Source organism: Ischnura elegans, chromosome 3, assembly GCF_921293095.1.
Source record: "Ischnura elegans chromosome 3, ioIscEleg1.1, whole genome shotgun sequence".
Lineage (NCBI taxonomy): Eukaryota > Metazoa > Arthropoda > Insecta > Odonata > Coenagrionidae > Ischnura > Ischnura elegans.
The window spans coordinates 122,378,794-122,398,587 of NC_060248.1; the positions used below are offsets into that span (position 1 = coordinate 122,378,794).

General features: G+C 38.0%; 2 protein-coding genes across 3 annotated transcripts in view; both read right to left on the reverse strand.

Annotated features, from left to right (window-relative positions):
* Nucleotides 1–240: 240 nt before the first annotated feature.
* LOC124156475 lies at nucleotides 241–11,914 on the reverse strand. Of its 2 annotated transcripts, none has more exons than XM_046531044.1 (4): nucleotides 10,932–11,914; nucleotides 10,674–10,853; nucleotides 10,395–10,548; nucleotides 241–4,888 (listed from the first exon to the last, which is right to left on the reverse strand). In XM_046531044.1, the coding sequence occupies exons 1-4, from the start codon at nucleotides 11,001–11,003 to the stop codon at nucleotides 3,522–3,524; spliced, it is 1,773 nt and encodes a 590-aa protein (XP_046387000.1). In that variant the 5' UTR covers nucleotides 11,004–11,914; the 3' UTR covers nucleotides 241–3,521. The 2 variants fall into 2 exon arrangements, with proteins under 2 accessions (XP_046387000.1, XP_046386999.1); XM_046531043.1 differs by having other exon boundaries at nucleotides 10,674–10,859; nucleotides 10,932–11,913.
* Nucleotides 11,915–14,312: 2,398 nt separating this feature from the next.
* The window catches only part of LOC124156476 (structural maintenance of chromosomes protein 3), a 34,235-nt gene continuing 28,753 nt past the window's right edge, over nucleotides 14,313–19,794 (reverse strand). Inside the window, exons 22-26 of the mRNA XM_046531045.1 lie at nucleotides 18,151–18,287; nucleotides 17,785–17,968; nucleotides 16,897–17,088; nucleotides 16,382–16,522; nucleotides 14,313–14,539 (exon numbers count right to left, since the gene is read on the reverse strand). Of these exons, the coding sequence (XP_046387001.1) occupies nucleotides 14,468–14,539; nucleotides 16,382–16,522; nucleotides 16,897–17,088; nucleotides 17,785–17,968; nucleotides 18,151–18,287 (726 nt within the window). The 3' untranslated portion in view covers nucleotides 14,313–14,467. The remainder of the gene's footprint in view (nucleotides 14,540–16,381; nucleotides 16,523–16,896; nucleotides 17,089–17,784; nucleotides 17,969–18,150; nucleotides 18,288–19,794) is intronic.

Below are 19,794 nucleotides of genomic sequence, written 5' to 3' on the forward strand. Positions count from 1 at the left end.
CCAGAGCCAATGGTTTAGCAGGAAAATACTGAAATATTAATGAGGCTTAAGGAGGTCAGCTGGTGAAGCCTCTCAGCACTCACTTAGCAAAAACAAACTGATTTACACATTTGTGTGAAACCAACTGCAGCTAAAATAATGCATTTTGAAGTCAAACTTGTATACATATTTAAAAAATAGAGACTGATCAATATAAAAGGGAAAACATGCATGGGATTATTAAAAATAAGAACTACGTCATAGCAAGATATAACTGACATTCATATTCTTCAATAATTATGTTCACAAACTGCAATAAAATTTGGCAATACAAAATACTTTAACATAGACATATTGGGAAAATCATATAAGCACAATGCCGCTTACATTAAAAAAACATGATAATGTGATGTATATTTCAACAATTTAATCATAAACATTATTACAAAAGAATATCTTGGGACATGCTTTCACAAACAAATTTTAAAATGCACAAAGGCATTTCCATAACATTACATCAGTTATCTTTATATTAAAGCCTTCCAATATTCTTTAAACAATGCCCACAGCCTTTAACTGGAATGTCAAAGGCTTGAGCTACAGTTTTGTGGCACCTTTACAAAATTGGTCCCAGTATCTTGAACAATGCACCAACATTTTATTAAAATAAAATATATATAAAAGATATTTTTTTCAGCATTCCAAACTGAAAAAAATCTTTTTGCTGATGAATATATTCTGACGCATCACTGGCATAAGGCACCGAACTATGCATGAAAGATACTTTCTAAAAAATGGCACAAAAATTAAGTTTTAATGATCTACCACTGAGGGTAGGAGTGAAATTTTGAGTATTAAATATCACATTTCTCATATTAGGATAAGGGATATGGTTACCATCATAAGAGGATAGAAGCACCACAGTTTAACAATGGTACGTAGTAAATAGAAATAGTGATTTTACCATAAATGAAGTAAGCACAGAGTGTGATGCACATGAGTAAGTCCAGAGCTGGCTTTTGTTTAGGAATCACAGTAGAACTAGTCACCATATATGCAGAGAAAAAATTGTTTAAAAAATTGTACAGAAGTTCACCCACTGATTGCTCATCAAGTTTGGCTTACACTGTCTCAAGGACTTTCCCCGTACAAATATTCATGACTGCTACACTATAGACAAATACTTAAAATTATTAATGTTACCATTGGAACAGTGATTATTCTTTCCACATTTTACAGAGCATCATGTGATAACATTAATATGTATTACAGCAGGCCTAAAGGTACAAGCTTTAATTATGTTTTCAGAGGGATTTCATAACTGATGACAGACAAATGAATTAAAAATAAAAATTCAACTTTTTCAAAGTCTGCAAAAAAAATTCAGTGTCATTGAAAAGTCATACTTAATGCTAAAACACACTCAAAAGATTGGAATAATATCTCTGACAATAATTCTGACGCCCCCTCATGCTGCCCTTGCAAAGAAAGAGCAGCAGAGCGCACACACTTCCATTATCACATAAGGCTCAGCAATTTCATAAGCACAAAATATAAACATGCATAAAGTGTTTATCAACTAGATACCTGTGGAACTCAAAGTCACAGAGTATTGCATTCATAGTCATAACATTATGGCCCACAGAGAAATAGCTCTTTCTTTATTGAATAACAAATGTATTATTCAGTAAAAAATATAAGTATGTATGTATGTATGAGGCAATATATGTATGAAGAGATAGTACGATTGGGAACTCTTCAAGTTTCAGTTATTCAAATGCTGAAAGGAATATGCACCTTCGTCAAAGAATTCAAAAATTGAGGAATTAAGCACACAGGCAGCCACAAATTTTTTGGAGAGTACTTCTAAGGTCCGCTGTCTCAAATCAACGGTTAATACATACTAATGGCTTATAGACCATAGTATCTTGAGTAACATCATGAATGAAAATTAAGAATTAATGCATAAAACACTTTTAATGTATAAAATAATGTGAATGAAGGTTATATAAAATCTCAGGAAAGAATAAAAATGCCATTAACAAATGAAAGCGCGAAATATTTCAGGAGAATTTGAAGCTCCCAGTCAAATGTGTACTGATACAAAATTAAAAAAAAATGAGGTAACGCTGTCAAGCAAATTTACAATTAGGGGCACACACTGATAGCCCATGACACATATAAATGGAAATGTATTCCTCAAAATACATGCACTTTAAGTTCTCTGAATGAAGTAGTATTATCATAACACTTATATGATAAATAATGATTTTCAGGAAGATAAAACAATAAATCAGATAGGAAAATATTGCAGAGTTCAAAAAGAGGTTTCCATTACAATTACTAAAGGCATTAATCAATAGGAAATAGCTGATTAGATAATTGTTAATGAAAAGTCTGTCCCGAAGTGCTTCATAGTTTGAAAAATTGCATGCTGGCATATGAAGAGGAAAGAGACCGTAGACATTCCAGATGAGGATATCGAAGAGAATATGAAATGTGAGATGGATGGAGAAGCAATGAAATGAGGCGGCACACGACACGATTGGTAAGGAGGGAGAGCTTCTGGATGAGATACGGAGGAGGCAGAGGGTGTGGATTAGAGATTGAAAGGGAATAGGTCTTATTCTGACAATGAGTTTAAGAGGGAAGATCAACGTGTGAGCAGGACAAGCCAGGGTAATTCACAAAATCATCCATGCAAGCCTACCTTTAAATGGATGGAATACCTTACATTAAAATTAGAATTAGGCAAGAAGTTCACTGTTTTACATAACGTATTAAAATATTTCTTAAGTAATTTGTTGCCAAAAGAATGTTCCAAGGTTGAGGTAAAATCAGATAAATATATATGATGCACAATAAAACAATTCTTATTTTCAATTCTACACAAATTTAACGTCAATTGTATTATTTTCATTAGTCATCAATGAATTTAAATAAGTATTAAATTCATAGGTAGCATAGATAAGGAAAATAACATGATGATACATCATCTCAGATCTTAACCACAGAAGAAACTAAACTTCATCAAAACCTAAGGCCTGATATAAATAAATGGCTTAAAAATATTGCTATTGTTTAAATGGTCATTCAAACAATAATTTACAAAAGTAGGTCAACACTGCCATTTCTAAAATGTATTACTACGGTTACTATGTAGTTTTCTCATGTATCATTTGAATTTTAATGGCATCTACACACACACAATTGTGATTCAAGCATTACGTATACAAAATCAGTGATACTGAGAACTCAATGACGAAACTTTCATGTAACTTTCAGTAAGAATAGAGTATTTTTTAATTACAATTACAAACAATGATAGTCACTTAGCTCAAGCCCAATGAGCATAAGTATTAATATCAGCCAAAATTTATACAATTCTCTAGAGGAGAAAAATATTTGCAAAAATAGATATTTTTCATCTCTTAATAAACATGTACATATAGCACAAATGATCCTCAACAGCTAAATACCTGCAACTCTCATTGGAAAACAAAAATAAAATCTCAATATTTTGTGTAGGAACAATAAAGCACTCATAGCTTAGGACTAGATTTCTTTGGCTTCTCAATAACAGCATATTCAATTTCATTATGAAATGTATGGCTAGGTACGTTAGCGATTAACCCAGAATCATCACCATTCACGACCTTCTTCCTGATCATACCATATCCTAAATGTGAATCATCAGCTAATCTAACTGCCTGCATGCAATTCTGAACATTGTCATAAGCATTCCAACTAGGAGGTTGCTTATCAGGACTTTTCTCTCCCGATGTACTTTTCAATTTCAGCGTAGCTTGAGATTCAGCATTGGTCAAGGAAATAGGAGTGACGTGCTTGTACCTTTGGTCAGAATTTTTGAAGCTGCGCTTGGAGGATTGAGTCCCCAAGTGCTGTAGCTTGTCATAATTATCATCTAGATCATCCCCACTCCCACTATCTTGACAGTTCATCAATATTTTGGATTTGCTGGGTTTATTCACGTCACTCTCATGTCGCTCTCGGGCCTTCTTCCTCTCCTTTGTGAAATTGGCACCACTTTCCACCACTGGGACCACCTCCAAGTGCGGCATCTCAGATAGACCCATCGTTTTCCATGCATCTTCCCGGAATTCAACCTTATCGTAAGAATGTTTAGGACTCACGGCATCATTGTCCGGAGGTGAGTTAGGGAGCTCAGCCTTCCCAACTGACAAGACAGATAACTCGTTTATTTTCTGCTTGATACTAGGATTGGAGACAGAATGATTGCCATGCAACCTGGTAGACCTGGATGGTTGCACAGGTTTCACTGAACTTCGCAGATTCTTCATGGCCATGTCCTCCAGTGAGGAATTTATGGAGTCCATGTTGATGGATAGACCAGAGCCAAAGGGAGGCATTGCCGAGAGGGGACTGCGGGATCCAGCCTCCATATTGTTGAGCACTGCCTGAAGGAGATCGTCGACACACACTGTTGGAGCATTTGAAAGGGATACATTTGAGCCTGACTCATCGTTCTTGGAGCCAGACCAGTAGTTCACTGGCATGCTGGCCACCTTATCTGCGTCTGGGGTGCACGGGAGCGAAGGAGGCATCGGGAAATCCCCACCCCCTCCCGAAGAGAGCACTTTCCGCATGTTCTTCATTCGACTTGAAATGCAGCGGAAGACATCCGTCCCGTACGAGTGGGCAAATTGAAAGGATCCGGCACCAGAGGGACATTTCCTCCCAGCTTCAAATGTGAATGTGCCCTCCCTCTGCCCATAACGCCTAATATAATGATAGGGCCACTTCAGGAGAATTCTTGATTGTCCCATTAGTTGTATCTCAGACTCCAAGCACAGCAGTGTGTAAGGACCAGGGGCCAGGCCGCATCGGTCCGAAGCTTCCGTGGATATGAGTTTCGCATGGTAGACACCTAAAAAGAAAAGGAACGTTATTGGACAAGAAAAGGCTGCAGAATAAGTCACATAATGATATCATTGATTACAAAAAGCATCAGATAACCACTCATATATTCAAGTTGAGTCAAGGCAGGCACATAGCCAGACATTGCTTAGGGGGGAGCCTGGGTGGTTTTCGGGTTGCCTGCTGTCATTTTGCATGCATTGAAAACCATAATTTCATTAAGTTAGCTTCATATTCAGTTTTCTCAGTACTGAAAATTCAATTCATTTTTGGTTATTAGCAGACATGATGAAATTTAACTACTTTGGAAAATGGAGAGTCAAAGGATAGGTGCTCCTGGGATAGTGTACTTCAGCAGATGTATCACAGGTAGTCACCAAAAGAGAAAACCTTTATAGGGAGGGCTGAAGCTCCCAAACAGCCCTCTATGGCTAAGTGCCTGGTACGAGGATTCATTTGCCTTCACACTAGTTCCTTTTCAAATATCCATTACTAAAGGAATAGGTGATTAAGTCTAAGGCCTGTATTCTTAGTCGACCCTGTAGGGCCAACCGACCCTGGTTACGCCATCAGCCCCTACATAAACCGATCTCGCCCTACATACGCCACATCAAGCCCTACATATGGCCGTATTTGGAACTAATTGGGCCCTACTTGATGTAGGGTACCCGAACCAGCCCTACACCCTACAAAAACATGGCGGCCAAATATCGTCTGCTGATCACTTCGATTAAAGAATCTACGATGTAATGCATATTAAGCGAGGCAAGCTCACACAAACTATTTGAAAAAGTACAGAAACACAGCAGAAAGGTATTAATACTACCACATTATAGCCACCGAGTTAAATAAATTATAAAATTAACTGAACTAATAAGAACAATATAGCGGTATACATTCACCTTGTTTATACGAATATATAGTAATATTTTTCACGTTTGGCACTTGGTATACTTTTGGAAAACCAATATTTCGTTTACGTACAACCATTGAAAACATATTTTTATGCCACTATTTGCCACATAATAAACTTAACTACAGAAGGTGAAAGTGAATGACGAACCTTGATGATGTAACGTAAGTTCCCACGTCAATGATCATATTTGCTCCGTACTTATTACTTGCACAGACCACTTTTGAAGTAAGTTAAAGACTATAAGGTTCTACTTTTGGCTCGATATGAGAATATTTGTAGCGATAATTAAAGTACCGACACAACCTGGTGGACGACACCGTTTATTTTCCTTGAGCCGTTGCCCTAACACATTATCGCATGTCTTTTCTTAGTGTCATAGTTAGTTCCCATAACGCCACCAGAATGGAAAATTGCCGCTGTGCCATCATGTACATCATCTCCGAGAACTTCACTACGGAATCACCCCCCACCACTTATGTAGGGTCGACTGAGAAACGCATATAGGGGCCTTTTGTTATGTAGGGACGGATATGTAGGGTCGACTAAGAATACGGCCCTAAGGCTAAGGGGAAAATAATACTTGATGCATACTTCAAAGCCAATCGTCAGCCAAGTGGCCCAATCACCAACCACAGGGAACCAGGAAGAAACATTAAAATTGTACATATAAGATACATTAACGGATTCAGGGTATCCAATAAATCTTGAATCCCTTTCTATTCCAGTTTTAGAGCATAATTTTTCAAAATTTCCAAAGCTTAAGAGAGAAGTAAGTTTGTAGCTGGACACTGAAAAATATTACGGGTTAACATAAACTTAACCTATTTTCAAGGAATATTATCTGCTTTTCAATTGGAAGAAGACACTCGTCATTTAGATGCCCTCACAATGCTTGATTTTTAAGGTGGTAACTCAGGCAATTGTCACCGTTCATCACTTGAAGTTCTGTTCAGCAAAAAATTATTCGCACCATAAGCTACAGAGGAATGGAATTTCATTCACCTGTACACTTTGTTACTCATGCAATCCCTATTATTTTAGAATTTATTTTTAGAGTTTGCAGCTTCTCTTTCTTTTTGCAGGCCATGTATCATCTTTCCTTTTTTCCCTCTATTTTTTTCCTAGATTTCAATGCTCGGTTGTTTCATGTTTTTATGTTGTTACATCCCTTATTTCCTTCTATAATAACTCGCTAAACCAGTTGGCCCAAATCCTAAGATTGGTTTTAAACTGCAGCCCTTCATTTCTCCCGATCCCAAGCTAGTTCTCTCACCACCCAGAGGCTCTTCTTCCCCGTATCCCACTTCATCTGTCTTAGGCAATCGTCCCTTTGCTGGGGGACTTTTCATTCATTCTTTCCTTCCATTATGTTTCCCACATAACTGCTTTACCTCATCACTCACCCAATCCATTGTGTTCAATAGGGTGGTTTCCTATTGTTTTTTTATTGCCTAAATCGAAAGATTATTACTCCTGGAGAACGTATTTCACGCTTTTAGATTTTTAAATGACAATATCTATTTTTTGCGATTAAATGAAAAGTGAAAATTTTCAAGCGCGCGAAAACGTGACGCTAAGTATGAATGCCGGGAAAACTCCGAGTGACGTCGTTCTGGTTCCCGCTGACGCAAGTGAGGTGACCTTAGGGCGAGGCTCTGAGCGCTGATATGATGCAGGATGCTAGCAGGTAGCAGAGTACCATGCTAGCTGGTAGCGCTTGGCTTAAATAAGGATTATTAATACCTTATCAAGCGAAGAAAACTTTCCGGCCTTAGCCAGTTTTAATAGGTGATTATTAAGACATGTTTCCCTGAGCTCTGTGCCTCATGCATGCATTGGTAATCTCAGACGATGTAAAACTCCTATCTACTCGTATAGAAATATGTTGATTTAACTAGGTCCCTGTGACATCACGTGGAGTGGAATCGCATGGGCGCCAATCTGGCCTTTTTCAAATGAGGATAAAATTGACCCTTGCCATTTGTCTAAACCGGTATTTCTAAAACCAAATAATTTCTATATTATGAATACACTAATGGTGGGTAACGAATCCAAATCAATACCTTTAGTTTTCCTTGATGAAGTAAACTACCCTATAGTACGAATACAAGGATCAAGAACTTTGCTATTTCCACATAATATTTTATTAGCACCGACCATGGTTTCGTTACAGAGTAACATTATCAAGGTGAAGATTTAGGTAAATTGACAGTATATATATAGCAGGAGTCGTTGGTTAGGGGGAGGTAAGGGTTGGGGTTGGAGCTGGGTTTGGCGTCACTGTAGGTGGGGTGGGTGGAGGGGTGGATGAGTAAGGGGGAAAGTGGAGGACTCATCCACCCCTCCACCCACCCCACCTACAGTGACGCCAAACCCAGCTCCAACCCCAACCCTTACCTCCCCCTAACCAACGACTCCTGCTATATATATACTGTCAATTTACCTAAATCTTCACCTTGATAATGTTACTCTGTAACGAAACCATGGTCGGTGCTAATAAAATATTATGTGGAAATAGCAAAGTTCTTGATCCTTGTATTCATGCTATTATGGATTTCCACCAAGTTACGCCCTCTACGATTAATTAACTACCCTATAGTGTTCTGGCATAGAGTCCTTTCTCCTCCAATTTTTTTAATACCTCCTCATTTCTCACCCTATCTGACCATTTTAATTTTCAGAATCCTCATCCAGCACCTGGTTGCAAACGCATGTATTCTTTTTTGATCACTTTTTCCAAATGGTCAGAGCTTCTGAACCACGGAATCCCAGTGCCCAAATGAATGTTTTCACGTACTGTTTCCCGCTCTTCAATTTAATGCTCTTTGAGCGTAGTAGTGGCCTCTTTGCCATCTCTTTCAGACTCTTACCGAGGTTTTTTCTTTACACTCTCACACAACAAACCTCTCATTAGCTCTTTCCAATTTATTTTCGCCTCCCTTTTCATTTTCGTGTCCCTTTCCTGACATCCATACAAACGGGTCCATTTTCCTTTAATGCATCAGCTAACAGGGGCGCAGCTAGGAATTAAGCCTGGGAAGGGTTTAGTTGCAAATAATACAAGGGTTTGTGGGGGTATGGAATAACCATTAGGATAAGCGGTAGGTGCAAGATTAATAAACTGCGGAATTTTAAAGATAAATGGCTCAAATGGTGAGTTTTACGGCTTTCTGAGGGATATTTTATTAATCCAATTAAGTAAAATGGATTAAACTTAAAAATTTCTCTGAGCTCTGTGGGGGGGGGGGGGGGGGGGGTTATCCCCAAAAATTTCTCTGAGCTCTGTGTTATCCCCCAAAACCCCCCCTCGCTGTGCCACTGTCGGCTAATGCATGTGCACATGTGCTGCTCAGTTTGTAAAACTGCTCCCCCTACTCTAGTTTGTGGCTGCCTCCTTCCACGTTACACCTAATGCACTCTTTGCAAGCAACCCTTAAATACCTGGTTGCAGAGAACATTAACCCGTACAAATTAATATCTAAATGCATGAGCAATTATGGTAGACAGGAAACGGAAAGTATACGACTGCATGAACCACATTGTAACTGGTTCTATTTTCGCTACATGAATCCATACAAATTGGGCAGTTTATAGTGAATTTTGGCTTTTATTCAAGCATTCATACATTTGCACACTAACTTGTATGGGTTGATGCACCATGTAACCAGGTTCTAACAGAACAGCATTTAATGGATACGGGTGATGGTGCACGAATAATAACCTGAATAAATGAAATATTTTGCAAACCAAATTCACAGAGAGGAGACTGATTGTATCTAAACATAAGTCACGCAACATCTCGGTTATACTCATTAGGAATGAATTTAGCAAGTCCTGACAATGTCAATGCACAGAAATATTATTAGACATTGTTTTCATGTATGAATTTGTAATTGCTACATTAAGTTTTATTGAAGACATGAAGGTTTCATTGAAAATACATAAAATTTCATGCACAGCTGTACCAGTTTAAAGTGTGAGCATTGAATCAGTTCTATTTGCCTATTCCATGATTTGAGGCAGAAACCATAAATGATGGATGAATGCAAATTATAATTTTCAACGGAATTCAGTAGATTAAATACAAATTACAATTAGCATATGTCCAAGATGATTCCTAATTTACTATTCCACCTAAAAATGCAATTAGTGACAAAATATAAATTCCCATCAGTGACAAAAGCTCATAAAACATACAGGCACTTGGTCTTTTTATAACTTCATACATGTTATTTTCCACTAATTTTCAGTCACAGTCGAGCTGAGTTGTCCCATGACAGATATACGGGATGAAAGAGAAGGGGTGAAAGGTTGCCAGGGCAAAAATTAAAATGCCTACGGTCAGAGATGAGCCAAAGGCTTCTTCTAAGGAAGGGTTTAATATATACGCAAGTGAGACAATGGGAAAAAGATTATTTCTCCATATTTTCACAGTTATTTTTCGTCAAGATTAATAAGAGCTTTCATTAAGAATCCAACTGTGGAAAATGGGAGAATTTCATCAGTTTCAGTGCTTTCTCTCCTTTTACCTATGGTTAGTTGATTTCCAGTTCATCTTTACTAAGTCTTAGGCCTTTGAAATATAAAAAATTATCCTTACCCTCAGCTGAGCTACAGTACAGTTCGTTGTCCTCTTCGACGGTTTTCGTCGAGGTCTCACTGGGAAAAGCTACAGTCTGCAGAGCAACAACCCATTCTCTCATATCTTCTTGAGTAAACGCGGCAAAATGGAGCGTTAAGGTTTTTGTAACCACCTAGATAGATGAAAAACAAATTAAAATGACTTTACTAGTAAGGGATAAACGCTCACTACCAACACATCTACAATTAATATAACCGCCATCACATGCACATAACAAAAACATCTCGGATAGCTTACCATAATAACGAATTGCTGATGCTTCTGGGAATCTTGAGAGATTTTAACACAATTCTCAAGAGTTATTATTCGAACAGAATTGGACTTTCGTACGTCATCTTCACTGTCAAATATTTCTAAACGTTTAATACCATGTTGGCTCAAGTTGAAGAGTTGACAGTACTTCTTATGCCAAGATTTCTGAAACTATTATGTTAAAAAAAGAATATCAGTGCTATACTAATTAGAGACGTAAATAGCATATTAACAGGGACTTACCTTTAGCTGGCCCAGCATTCCATGAGGAGGAAATAATAAATAGCCTTCTTTCACAGAAGTTTCTGATTCCATTGCTACATTGACACTACACGCTACAAATATTCAGGTAAGACAATTGATCACCTCATTTGCACTCAATTCGTAACTCGAACATTGGCACTAGTAACACGCAAAGCCACGCAAGTCTTGACATAAACTTCACATCAACCGCACCAACTAATCAACATATCGCTCCCCAACGTTGCCGTGATCGCCATCGGTTGCCATATATAATTTAAGTTCCGGAAATTCCGGCAAGTGAAAGTTGTGAAATGCTAAAGTCAACCCCACAATCAGTGGTCAACCCTCTGTAACGTGGTAGATGAATGTTCGTATCTTAACTCGTACTATTGTAATTACAATTATTTAAAGATTCATTGCATTGTAACGGAATTATAATGCAACTATTCCCGTTAAGTTCTGCAGAGAACGTCAAGGATACTTCAATGGTTGTGTCCTTGATGATTTTTGACATTACCTAACACTCTAGAAATAAGCGAGCATTTACCGAGAGGGAATATTGAATTATTTTCGTGGAAACATGACCAACGTCAGATACTGATCCACGTGGATTTAATTAAAGGAATTGCAGTTCGAACTATGAATGGCATTTCGTGGTGGAGGAGAGATCGGCTTTTCTCACGTTTGTATCATATTATTAGCTTGGTTTACCTCGCCATTTCTGCCACTTAAATGAACAGGACACTGATTGTAAATGGAAAATTGTTCTACTTCGCGTGATGCCCAAGATGTATAGTTCTTGCTTGGGCGCTTATCCTTGTTGCCCATAGTGAGTCACATTTTATTATATCTTTGTATAAATTTCTTTTCCGGAGATGCTTTTCCTCAGCCAGAAGATAAATGAATAAAATGAGATAGCCTCGCCTCAAAACAAATGTGATCTTCCGGTTTTGGCTGATAGCTGGAAAAGCTTACGCACAAGTGATCGGTTTCCGTTGAGAAGTTGTTCATATCATCTTCCTCTTCCTTTGCGGAGGAAGTTTTTCTTCTCAAGATAATAATTCAGGAGGAAGATGACTTAAGTTAAATTTATTTTTGTGTGTACTTACCAGGGGCGTAGTCAGGACGATGTTGGGGGGGGGGGGGGGCACGCTTTTTAAGGGGGGGTGGAACCCCTCCTGGAGAAAATGTGAACATTTTCATCTCTATAAATCACATTTTATGCAATTTTGGCACTTAAAATTACACAATTAATGGGTAGTCGGGGAGCTGTTTTGTTAAAACATTCTCAGCTGTAAAATACATTTTGCAAAAATAAGCCAAAATTAATTGGTTTGCTGGGATCCCCTCTTGGCTATGCCACTGTTATCTACTAAGAATAATTACGTATCTGGCATTACGTGCCTCCCTATATAATCCTTCTTGTCTGACCTCTCTGCCCTCAGGATTGCCCCAACTCACCCATTTCCTTCGCTCATTGTCACTTTTTTTCTCCACATCCTTTCTTGGAAACTGCAGATCATAATTCAGACGAACAATCCTTAAATATCTCACAATGTGCCAAAATGAAATTTATCCACATTGTAGTTTTAGTCCATCAGTAGTTCTGGTATAGTTTCAGATGAGATGTGGAGGAACTGATCCGTCATAAACAAAAGAGATCTTATAATTTCCAATGAACACTTTATGTGATGCTTTCACATCATGTAAGTGTGTGGCTGAATCTCACTTCTTTCAAAGGTAACTTAAACTGATGACATCATAAGTATTTTTTCTGAGGCCGTTTTGGCCGGATGAAAGAAGCTCAGAAAATTTATTATGGCATCAAACATTTAAGCAGGCAGCGTGACGTGAATCCCAAGTTGGGTACTAGAGTGCTTAGCCCCTTATTTGGTACTGCCTTGTCACTGAGCTTATGGTTGTGCACTCTCCGTAGTGCACCCACAATCATCATCAATCAACCAGTTCAATGCATAGCAATAATGAAGCAGATCTAAGGAATTCATGGGCACAGAGGCACATGAAGTTTTAATGGTTGGGTCAGAAGAACATGGATCAATGGATGGAGAGTTGAAATTGAAGTGTTACCCACACAAGCAAGAATTGGGCTTCCTCTTTCCCTGAAGAATACCTTCCACCACAAAAATTTGAGTCGAACCATGGGCGTACCCAGCTAGGGGGAGCAACTGCCCCCCCAAAGAGCAAAAAAAATTTAGTTCAAAACAAGTTATGAATAAATTTTCCTTTTGCAGAAAAATTATATTGGTATAAGACATGGCACTAAAAATGAAAATCATTATTTTTTCAAGCAAATAATTATAAAACTAATAAATTGCTATCATAATTTCCTTAAAATTTTGGTTTCATTACCTTTTCTGTGTAAAAAAAGTTACAAATTGAACGACCAAGGCTACTTTTGCCCCCCACCCTAGTTTTGATTCTGGCTACACCCATGAATCGAACCCCTCGGAATTGGCAGCAATCACGTCAGATGCCGTACCATCATGTTCAGATCCACCCTGACCAAGGCGGTGCCAGTCCACCTTGTGTTTGCCTTGTAGAGCTCTCAGCCTCAAACAACCTCATCGGACAGAAATAAGAGCATGAAATATCAACATATTATTCTCCAATAAGAGTCTGAAGAAAAAATTAAGGCCATTTAAACATGCATGCAGTGATGTGGAACCCTTCAGTAATCTAACCTCAGAATATCACAAGGGACACTAAGCAATCACTGGCAAAAAAACATAATATGGCATAAAATAAACCAGTATCCTAAAAAATAATTGTCCAGGAATAGCTATCCATTTCTGTCTTTGAGGAAAAGATATTATCTTTTGCATAGAAATGAACACCATATTACTTTGACAAATAATTTATTTATTCCTTTTTTTTTATTGGCATGCATTTTTATTATCAAAGATAAAAGTCAAATAATTCTGGAACACAGAAAATAGCTATATAAATTAACAAATATTTAATGCCATTATAGAACTATTTAAAATTAAAAAGACAGGGTAAAGTAAAAAAGTCTAAACAAGTTTATACATTAAAATTGACTTATTATAAAATTAAAACTTTTACAAGATTAAGTGCCATGCCAAAACTTTTACAGTAAAATAAGCATCCACATTTCTTCCAACAATATGAACAACATAAGTGGGCGAAATTAACAAATATAGGTATATATCGTTTATGTCATATGAAAACTGGAGATGGTACAAAAGAAAATAACGGAAAACTTGACCAGCATCACTCATTAACACCCTTGGTGCTATTGATTTCCCACCATTTTCTTATAACTTCCTGAAGTATGATATGAAGCAGACCACAGTGAAATATTAAAAACCTAACAATATTGGGTCAATTTTTCAAATTCACTCGTACATAAATATTTTTTTCTACACTTGAACACACTAATTACGAGTCAACATAAAAATATGTTCCGTTGTAATAATTTTGAGATTGTACTCTGGAGGTTGGCACTGGTTTGACCAGACCAAGTGTCACAGCTCGAAGATTTGAGAGAGTGTGACCTAGGCATGGGTGGTGTCATCTTCCACGAAATCGTACGCCACTTCTCGGGTCACGCACTCCACGTGGCTCACCTGCAAAAATTCAAGGTATGATTAATAATGCTGAAATGTGCTAAAAGAAATCTCACGTCTAAGCTAAACCTCAGAATTACGAAAACAGAAAGCTGTTTCAGGATTAATTAGATAGAATTCTAACATTTTAGGACATTAAAAGAAGCTGGAAATTTACCACCAATTATTTATTTTCACTTCATGACCAATTTCAATAAATTTTTTGTTATCTACAGGTGATATAATACAAAATTTTTTGAAACTAGCCATGAAGTGAAATTTGAAGAGATCATGTTGCATCAAGCATTACAGTAGAATGGCCAAAGATAATATGGAAGAGGATAGGTACCAACTGTTCACGCAACAATAGTAGGGTGTTTACAAAGTGAAATGATACTCTCAAATGCAATTCTTCAAAAAAAATTTGGTCGAGTGAGGCTTGTCTGCTGACAGCTTCAGAGAGGAAAAGAGTGGAAGCATTCAAAATAAGGTGCTACCAAAGAATTACGAAGAGGCTAAAATGATCGACTGGGTAAGTGCTCAGAACAGTAGAAGAATAGAGAAAAGTCTTCTAAAAATATTACGGAGAAGACAGGACAACTTAGTTGGCCACTTTATGAGACATGATGGTCTGATGAAGAATATCAGGTAGAAGGACAGGGGGAAGGGAAGAAGGGCAAGGGACAGTGGCATAGCCAAGGGGGAGGGAGGGGGGGTTTGGACCCCCCCAAAATATAAAAACACACTTATTTGTTTCATACAAGGAAACAAAACATTGAAAAATCATTAATATACAAAATATTTCTTTAACAAATGAAGTTTTTTTCGATTATGAAAGTGTTAAAATTAGTTTAAAACCCCCTACTTAGTACCCTGTTTTTTTATCCCCCCCTGGTTTTCGACACCCCCCCCCCCTAACGAAATTCCTGGCTATGCCACTGGCCCTGGATGAGTTACCTAGGACAGCTTGCAAAGGGTGTAAAAGAGATGAAATGCATCAAACCAATCCAAGGATTGTTCACTTATAGTCAGATGGAAGGGTAAGTATGTAACAAAAACAAAATTTTCCTCATCCATCCATTCTCTCATTAGTAAAGAATAAAAAACATAAAGGTTGCAGCCCTTTATAGCCTAGTGATGTCATTTGGTAATGGTTCATGTAACTTGACAAGGGAGAATAGCCTATCATAGCAGGAATTGTTGTATAGAATGCATAGGTGGATTATGAGGGGGCCCCACCCCCCAGATGCTTAAAATGTAGAAAAATATTTTAATAGGGTTATCATTAAGTTCATTTTGTTTTGAGTATTTCAGAGCCTCAATCATTTAATTTCAAACACATTATAAATTTATATTAAAATAAAGAGAATATTTTGTACAGTAATTGTTATATGTTTTTCATCTCATACATATGTAAGACCGTGTGCCTGTGAGTCCCTTGGCCCCCCAGGAAAAATCCTGGATCCCCCCTTAATAGAATGTAGAAAACAATGGACAATGTGAAGACAATGCCAGGAAAAGAGAAGAAGCTGAGGAGTGGTGACCGGCTCTGCAGAACTTATCTTCGAAATGTTTAAGACAGTAATTCTTCACTGTAAATAGGAGAAGGTGAAGGATAGAAAAATAACTGTCTATCTAATTTTCAATCTCCATCACAATAGGCAACCATGAAAAAATTTCCAATAAACTAAAAATTTACCATAGTGCACGAATTGATATTTCTGAAATCGAAACCCGAGACCGAATCTCGATATGTTATTAATAACAGATTCAGGGGACACATGACTCTAAAAATTCTACTCCAAAAATTAAGAGATGGTTTTTGCATCAATATCCAGGAGAATATGAGGTTAGACTTCTTACCTTATTTCTGAATTTGACACCGTAGAATTTGTTGGCATGTTCTAGAAGCTCAGGACGGAAGGTTGTCGTGATAAACTGAGCATCATTTGAGAGTTCGTGGATCATGTTGGCAACGGCACCTCTATGTTGTGCATCTAAAGCCTGGAGATGACAAAAGAAACAGTGCAACAAAGGATGAGGCAAGATGCAGACACTTAAGTGAAACTCCATCAATAACAGATCTCATGGAAATATGTACCATGCTTGAAAAATCGGAAGTTTATTGTAGAAAAACTACTGAGGATGAACAGTGACTATAGAAATCCATTTAAATCATCTTTGGACTGCATGATTAAACAAGTTCATCATTCAAAAAAAATTTGAACAAAAAAATTGGAATAAATCTTGAATTCAATACTGCTTCCATTAACACAATGTGTACTTTTCTGTTGGAGACACTGGAACATTGCCCTTCAAGTTCAAACTCCCACTGATCACCATACTATGTACGTCACAGATACAAAACTTCGACATACCTGATCAATTTCATCAAAAAGGTAGAACGGTGCGGGATCACATTTCTGGATGGCAAAAATCAACGCCAAGGCTACCAAAGACTTCTGACCCCCTGACAATTGATTCATTTCCCTCATCTCGGCATTCTTCCCCGTGAATGACACACGGATTCCGACCCCAGTGAATTGTTCCACCGAGAGAACATTGGTTTCCTGCAAGAGAATACAAAAAAAATGTCTAAGAAAGAAGTACGTACATGGATTTTGGAAGAAACAACAGCAGGTTCAAAACATCCACGACAATTGACAAAACGAAGAGAAAGGAGCCACTGCATACTGAAGGGTAGGCCTCGCCAAAACGTTGATGATGATAAACTTGTGTTTCCGGCTAGTTACACTAACATTATTACAAAATGTGAATCATTAATTGACTTTCAATACTAAATACATAAATGCACCACTGTCCATAAATCAAAATCATTTCATTCAATCATTTCTCACGGCCCAAATTTTAGCACATATAAAAAATTGCTAGAACCGACTACATATCCGATGCTCAGGGGCAGATCCAGGATTTTGTTCAGAGGGGGCACAAGGATACCTCGCCATACAAAACGAACGAAATGATAATGGGACCGTATTAAAAATCTAGCATATTTGTAAGGGTCTGGGGGGGGGGGGGGGCACCGTGCCCCCCCCCCCTGGATCCGCCTATGCCAATGCTGTATACTTTCATTACAGGAAGCCAGGTTATTTAAATCTCTTTCTTCCACAAAGCGTAAGATATGAAGCCAGGATATTAGAAACATTGACTTTGGCATACACAAGGAAGGCAACACGAAGAGAAAATGCCTGTGTCACTGCTGGCCAATTGTACAGGCATACATAATTACTTTGCAATACACTTACATCTTGCTGAGACCCAGACGCCTCCTCACTGTCAGCAGTTCTCATCACAAGCTGGGCATGTCCAGAAGGCACTAGTTTGTGGAATACCTCACTAAAATATTTGGACACCTGCTTGAAAGTGAACTGGATGGCCTCAAACTTCCTCTGCTCCAATACTAACATCAATTCTTTTATTTTTTCATCCCTAGAAACACAATGTATAAAAATGAATAAGATGATATCAAACACTGAAAAGAAAAATTACACCACCTATTTCATAGTCTTCACAATGCTGCAGTAGAACATATTAAATTATTTAGGCAACAAGCAAGACTACTAAATCTTCATTCTCAGTCAGTTACATCTATCTAATCCAAGAAAACTTACCCTCGATCAAGTTCCTCTTTCCTCTTTACAAGTTTCTCTTTTTGGTCTGAGAAGCTCATGAATTGGTCCAGGGCTTTCTTGTTGACATGGCTATATTTCTTCAACTGACTGTTCGCCTTTTCCATTTCTTTAAACAGCTGTAATCAAGAAACAGATATTCCATTATAAGATATATATGTACATGACAAACCCTAAATACCCTGCAAGCAGCCTAATAAGGTTTGTGGCAAGGGGTGTTGGGACACCCCTTCCCACACACCTTTTTAGGCAGCTTTCTAGACAGCTGTCTACACATAAAAAGCAAAATCAGAGTCAGAGAGAACACCAATTTCACCATAGATGACAGCGTTGTCAGCAAAAAAACATATTTTACTGGTAATGTGGGGGCATAGGTCATTAACATATACATATAAAGAACAAAAGGAGCCAATTATGCTTCCTTGTGGAACAGCTGATGTCACTGTAACTACATCAGAGCGAATTGCATCAAGAACTAATTTTTTTACGATCACTCAGAAAGTTGCGTATCGAGTTTACCACTGTTTCGTTTAATTCACATGACTGTAATTTGTATAAAAGTTTGTTATGAGGCACAGTTATGTAAGCTTTCTTGATATCAAGAATTATGCACCAACTTGTCTTTTCGATTCACCAGATTTGAGAACGTCGTGAAGAAAGAGCATGAGCTGTGTTTTGCATGATCTACCTTTTCGGAAGCTGTGCTGACAGTCATGGAGGAAGTTACAACTGTCCAAGAAAGTCATGATATTGCTAACAACGATATGCTCAAGTATCCTGCCTAAAATTCAATGCTAATGAAATTGGATGGTAGTTGCGTGGGTCATGTCTGTTTCCCTTTTTAAATATTGGTCTAACGCTTGCAATTTTCCAGTCTAGCGGTAACTTCCCTTCAGACAATGACTTTTTGAATATTATCTCTAAGAACAGTGCGATCTGTGACGCTAACTCCTTGAGGACACACATGGGTATTCCCTCGGGATCAGGAGATTTACACGAAGCCGAATGCTCCCGTGACAAGGATTCGCTTTTTTATCAATTCCTAAGGATGGGAATGGATGACTCTTGGCCATAGAGAGGACAGCAAATCTTTTAATCATGTCTAAATCAGAGGGGCCAAAAAATGGAGCATGCAGGAATCACCAGCAATGACGGCAATCCTATACACAGGCATATGAATCAGAATATTTGAAAGCAACAGCCACCTCAATCCAGCCCGAGGACACCTACATCAAAGTATGTACAAGGTATGATCAAAAAAAAGACCGGACTGATTTTATTCTGTGAAACTGTTGAACGGATCAAAATGAAACAAGTTCGCCATATTGCGACATATCTGACGACTGAAACAATAGGTGTTACGTTTGTTTACGTCCAGTCATTACGGAGCAGCAGCGATAAATGTCTTAACCTGTTTATAGCCGCAGGCAACAGCAGCAATGAAGGAGCTAGAGGAACAGGGTGTGTGAGTGAAATTTTGTTTCCAACTTGGCAAAAATGCTATGTAGACATTTGGAATGAATCAGCAAGCCTTTGTTAATGAAGCTATGGGTCGAAGCCAGTGTTTTGAGTGGTACAGTCGTTTTAAATCGGACAGAACCTCGACAGATTAAGATTCATGAACAT

What these genes read in the sequence shown, in the direction of transcription:
- LOC124156475 (XM_046531043.1), bottom strand. Translation starts at nt 11,003, where the DNA reads ATGGAATCAGAAACTTCTGTGAAAGAAGGCTATTTATTATTTCCTCCT. An exon ending in GAATGCTGGGCCAGCTAAAG is followed by an intron (nt 10,860 to 10,931) that starts GTAAGTCCCTGT and finishes TTAACATAATAG; the next exon opens with TTTCAGAAATCTTGGCATAA. An exon ending in ATCAGCAATTCGTTATTATG is followed by an intron (nt 10,549 to 10,673) that starts GTAAGCTATCCG and finishes TCATCTATCTAG; the next exon opens with GTGGTTACAAAAACCTTAAC.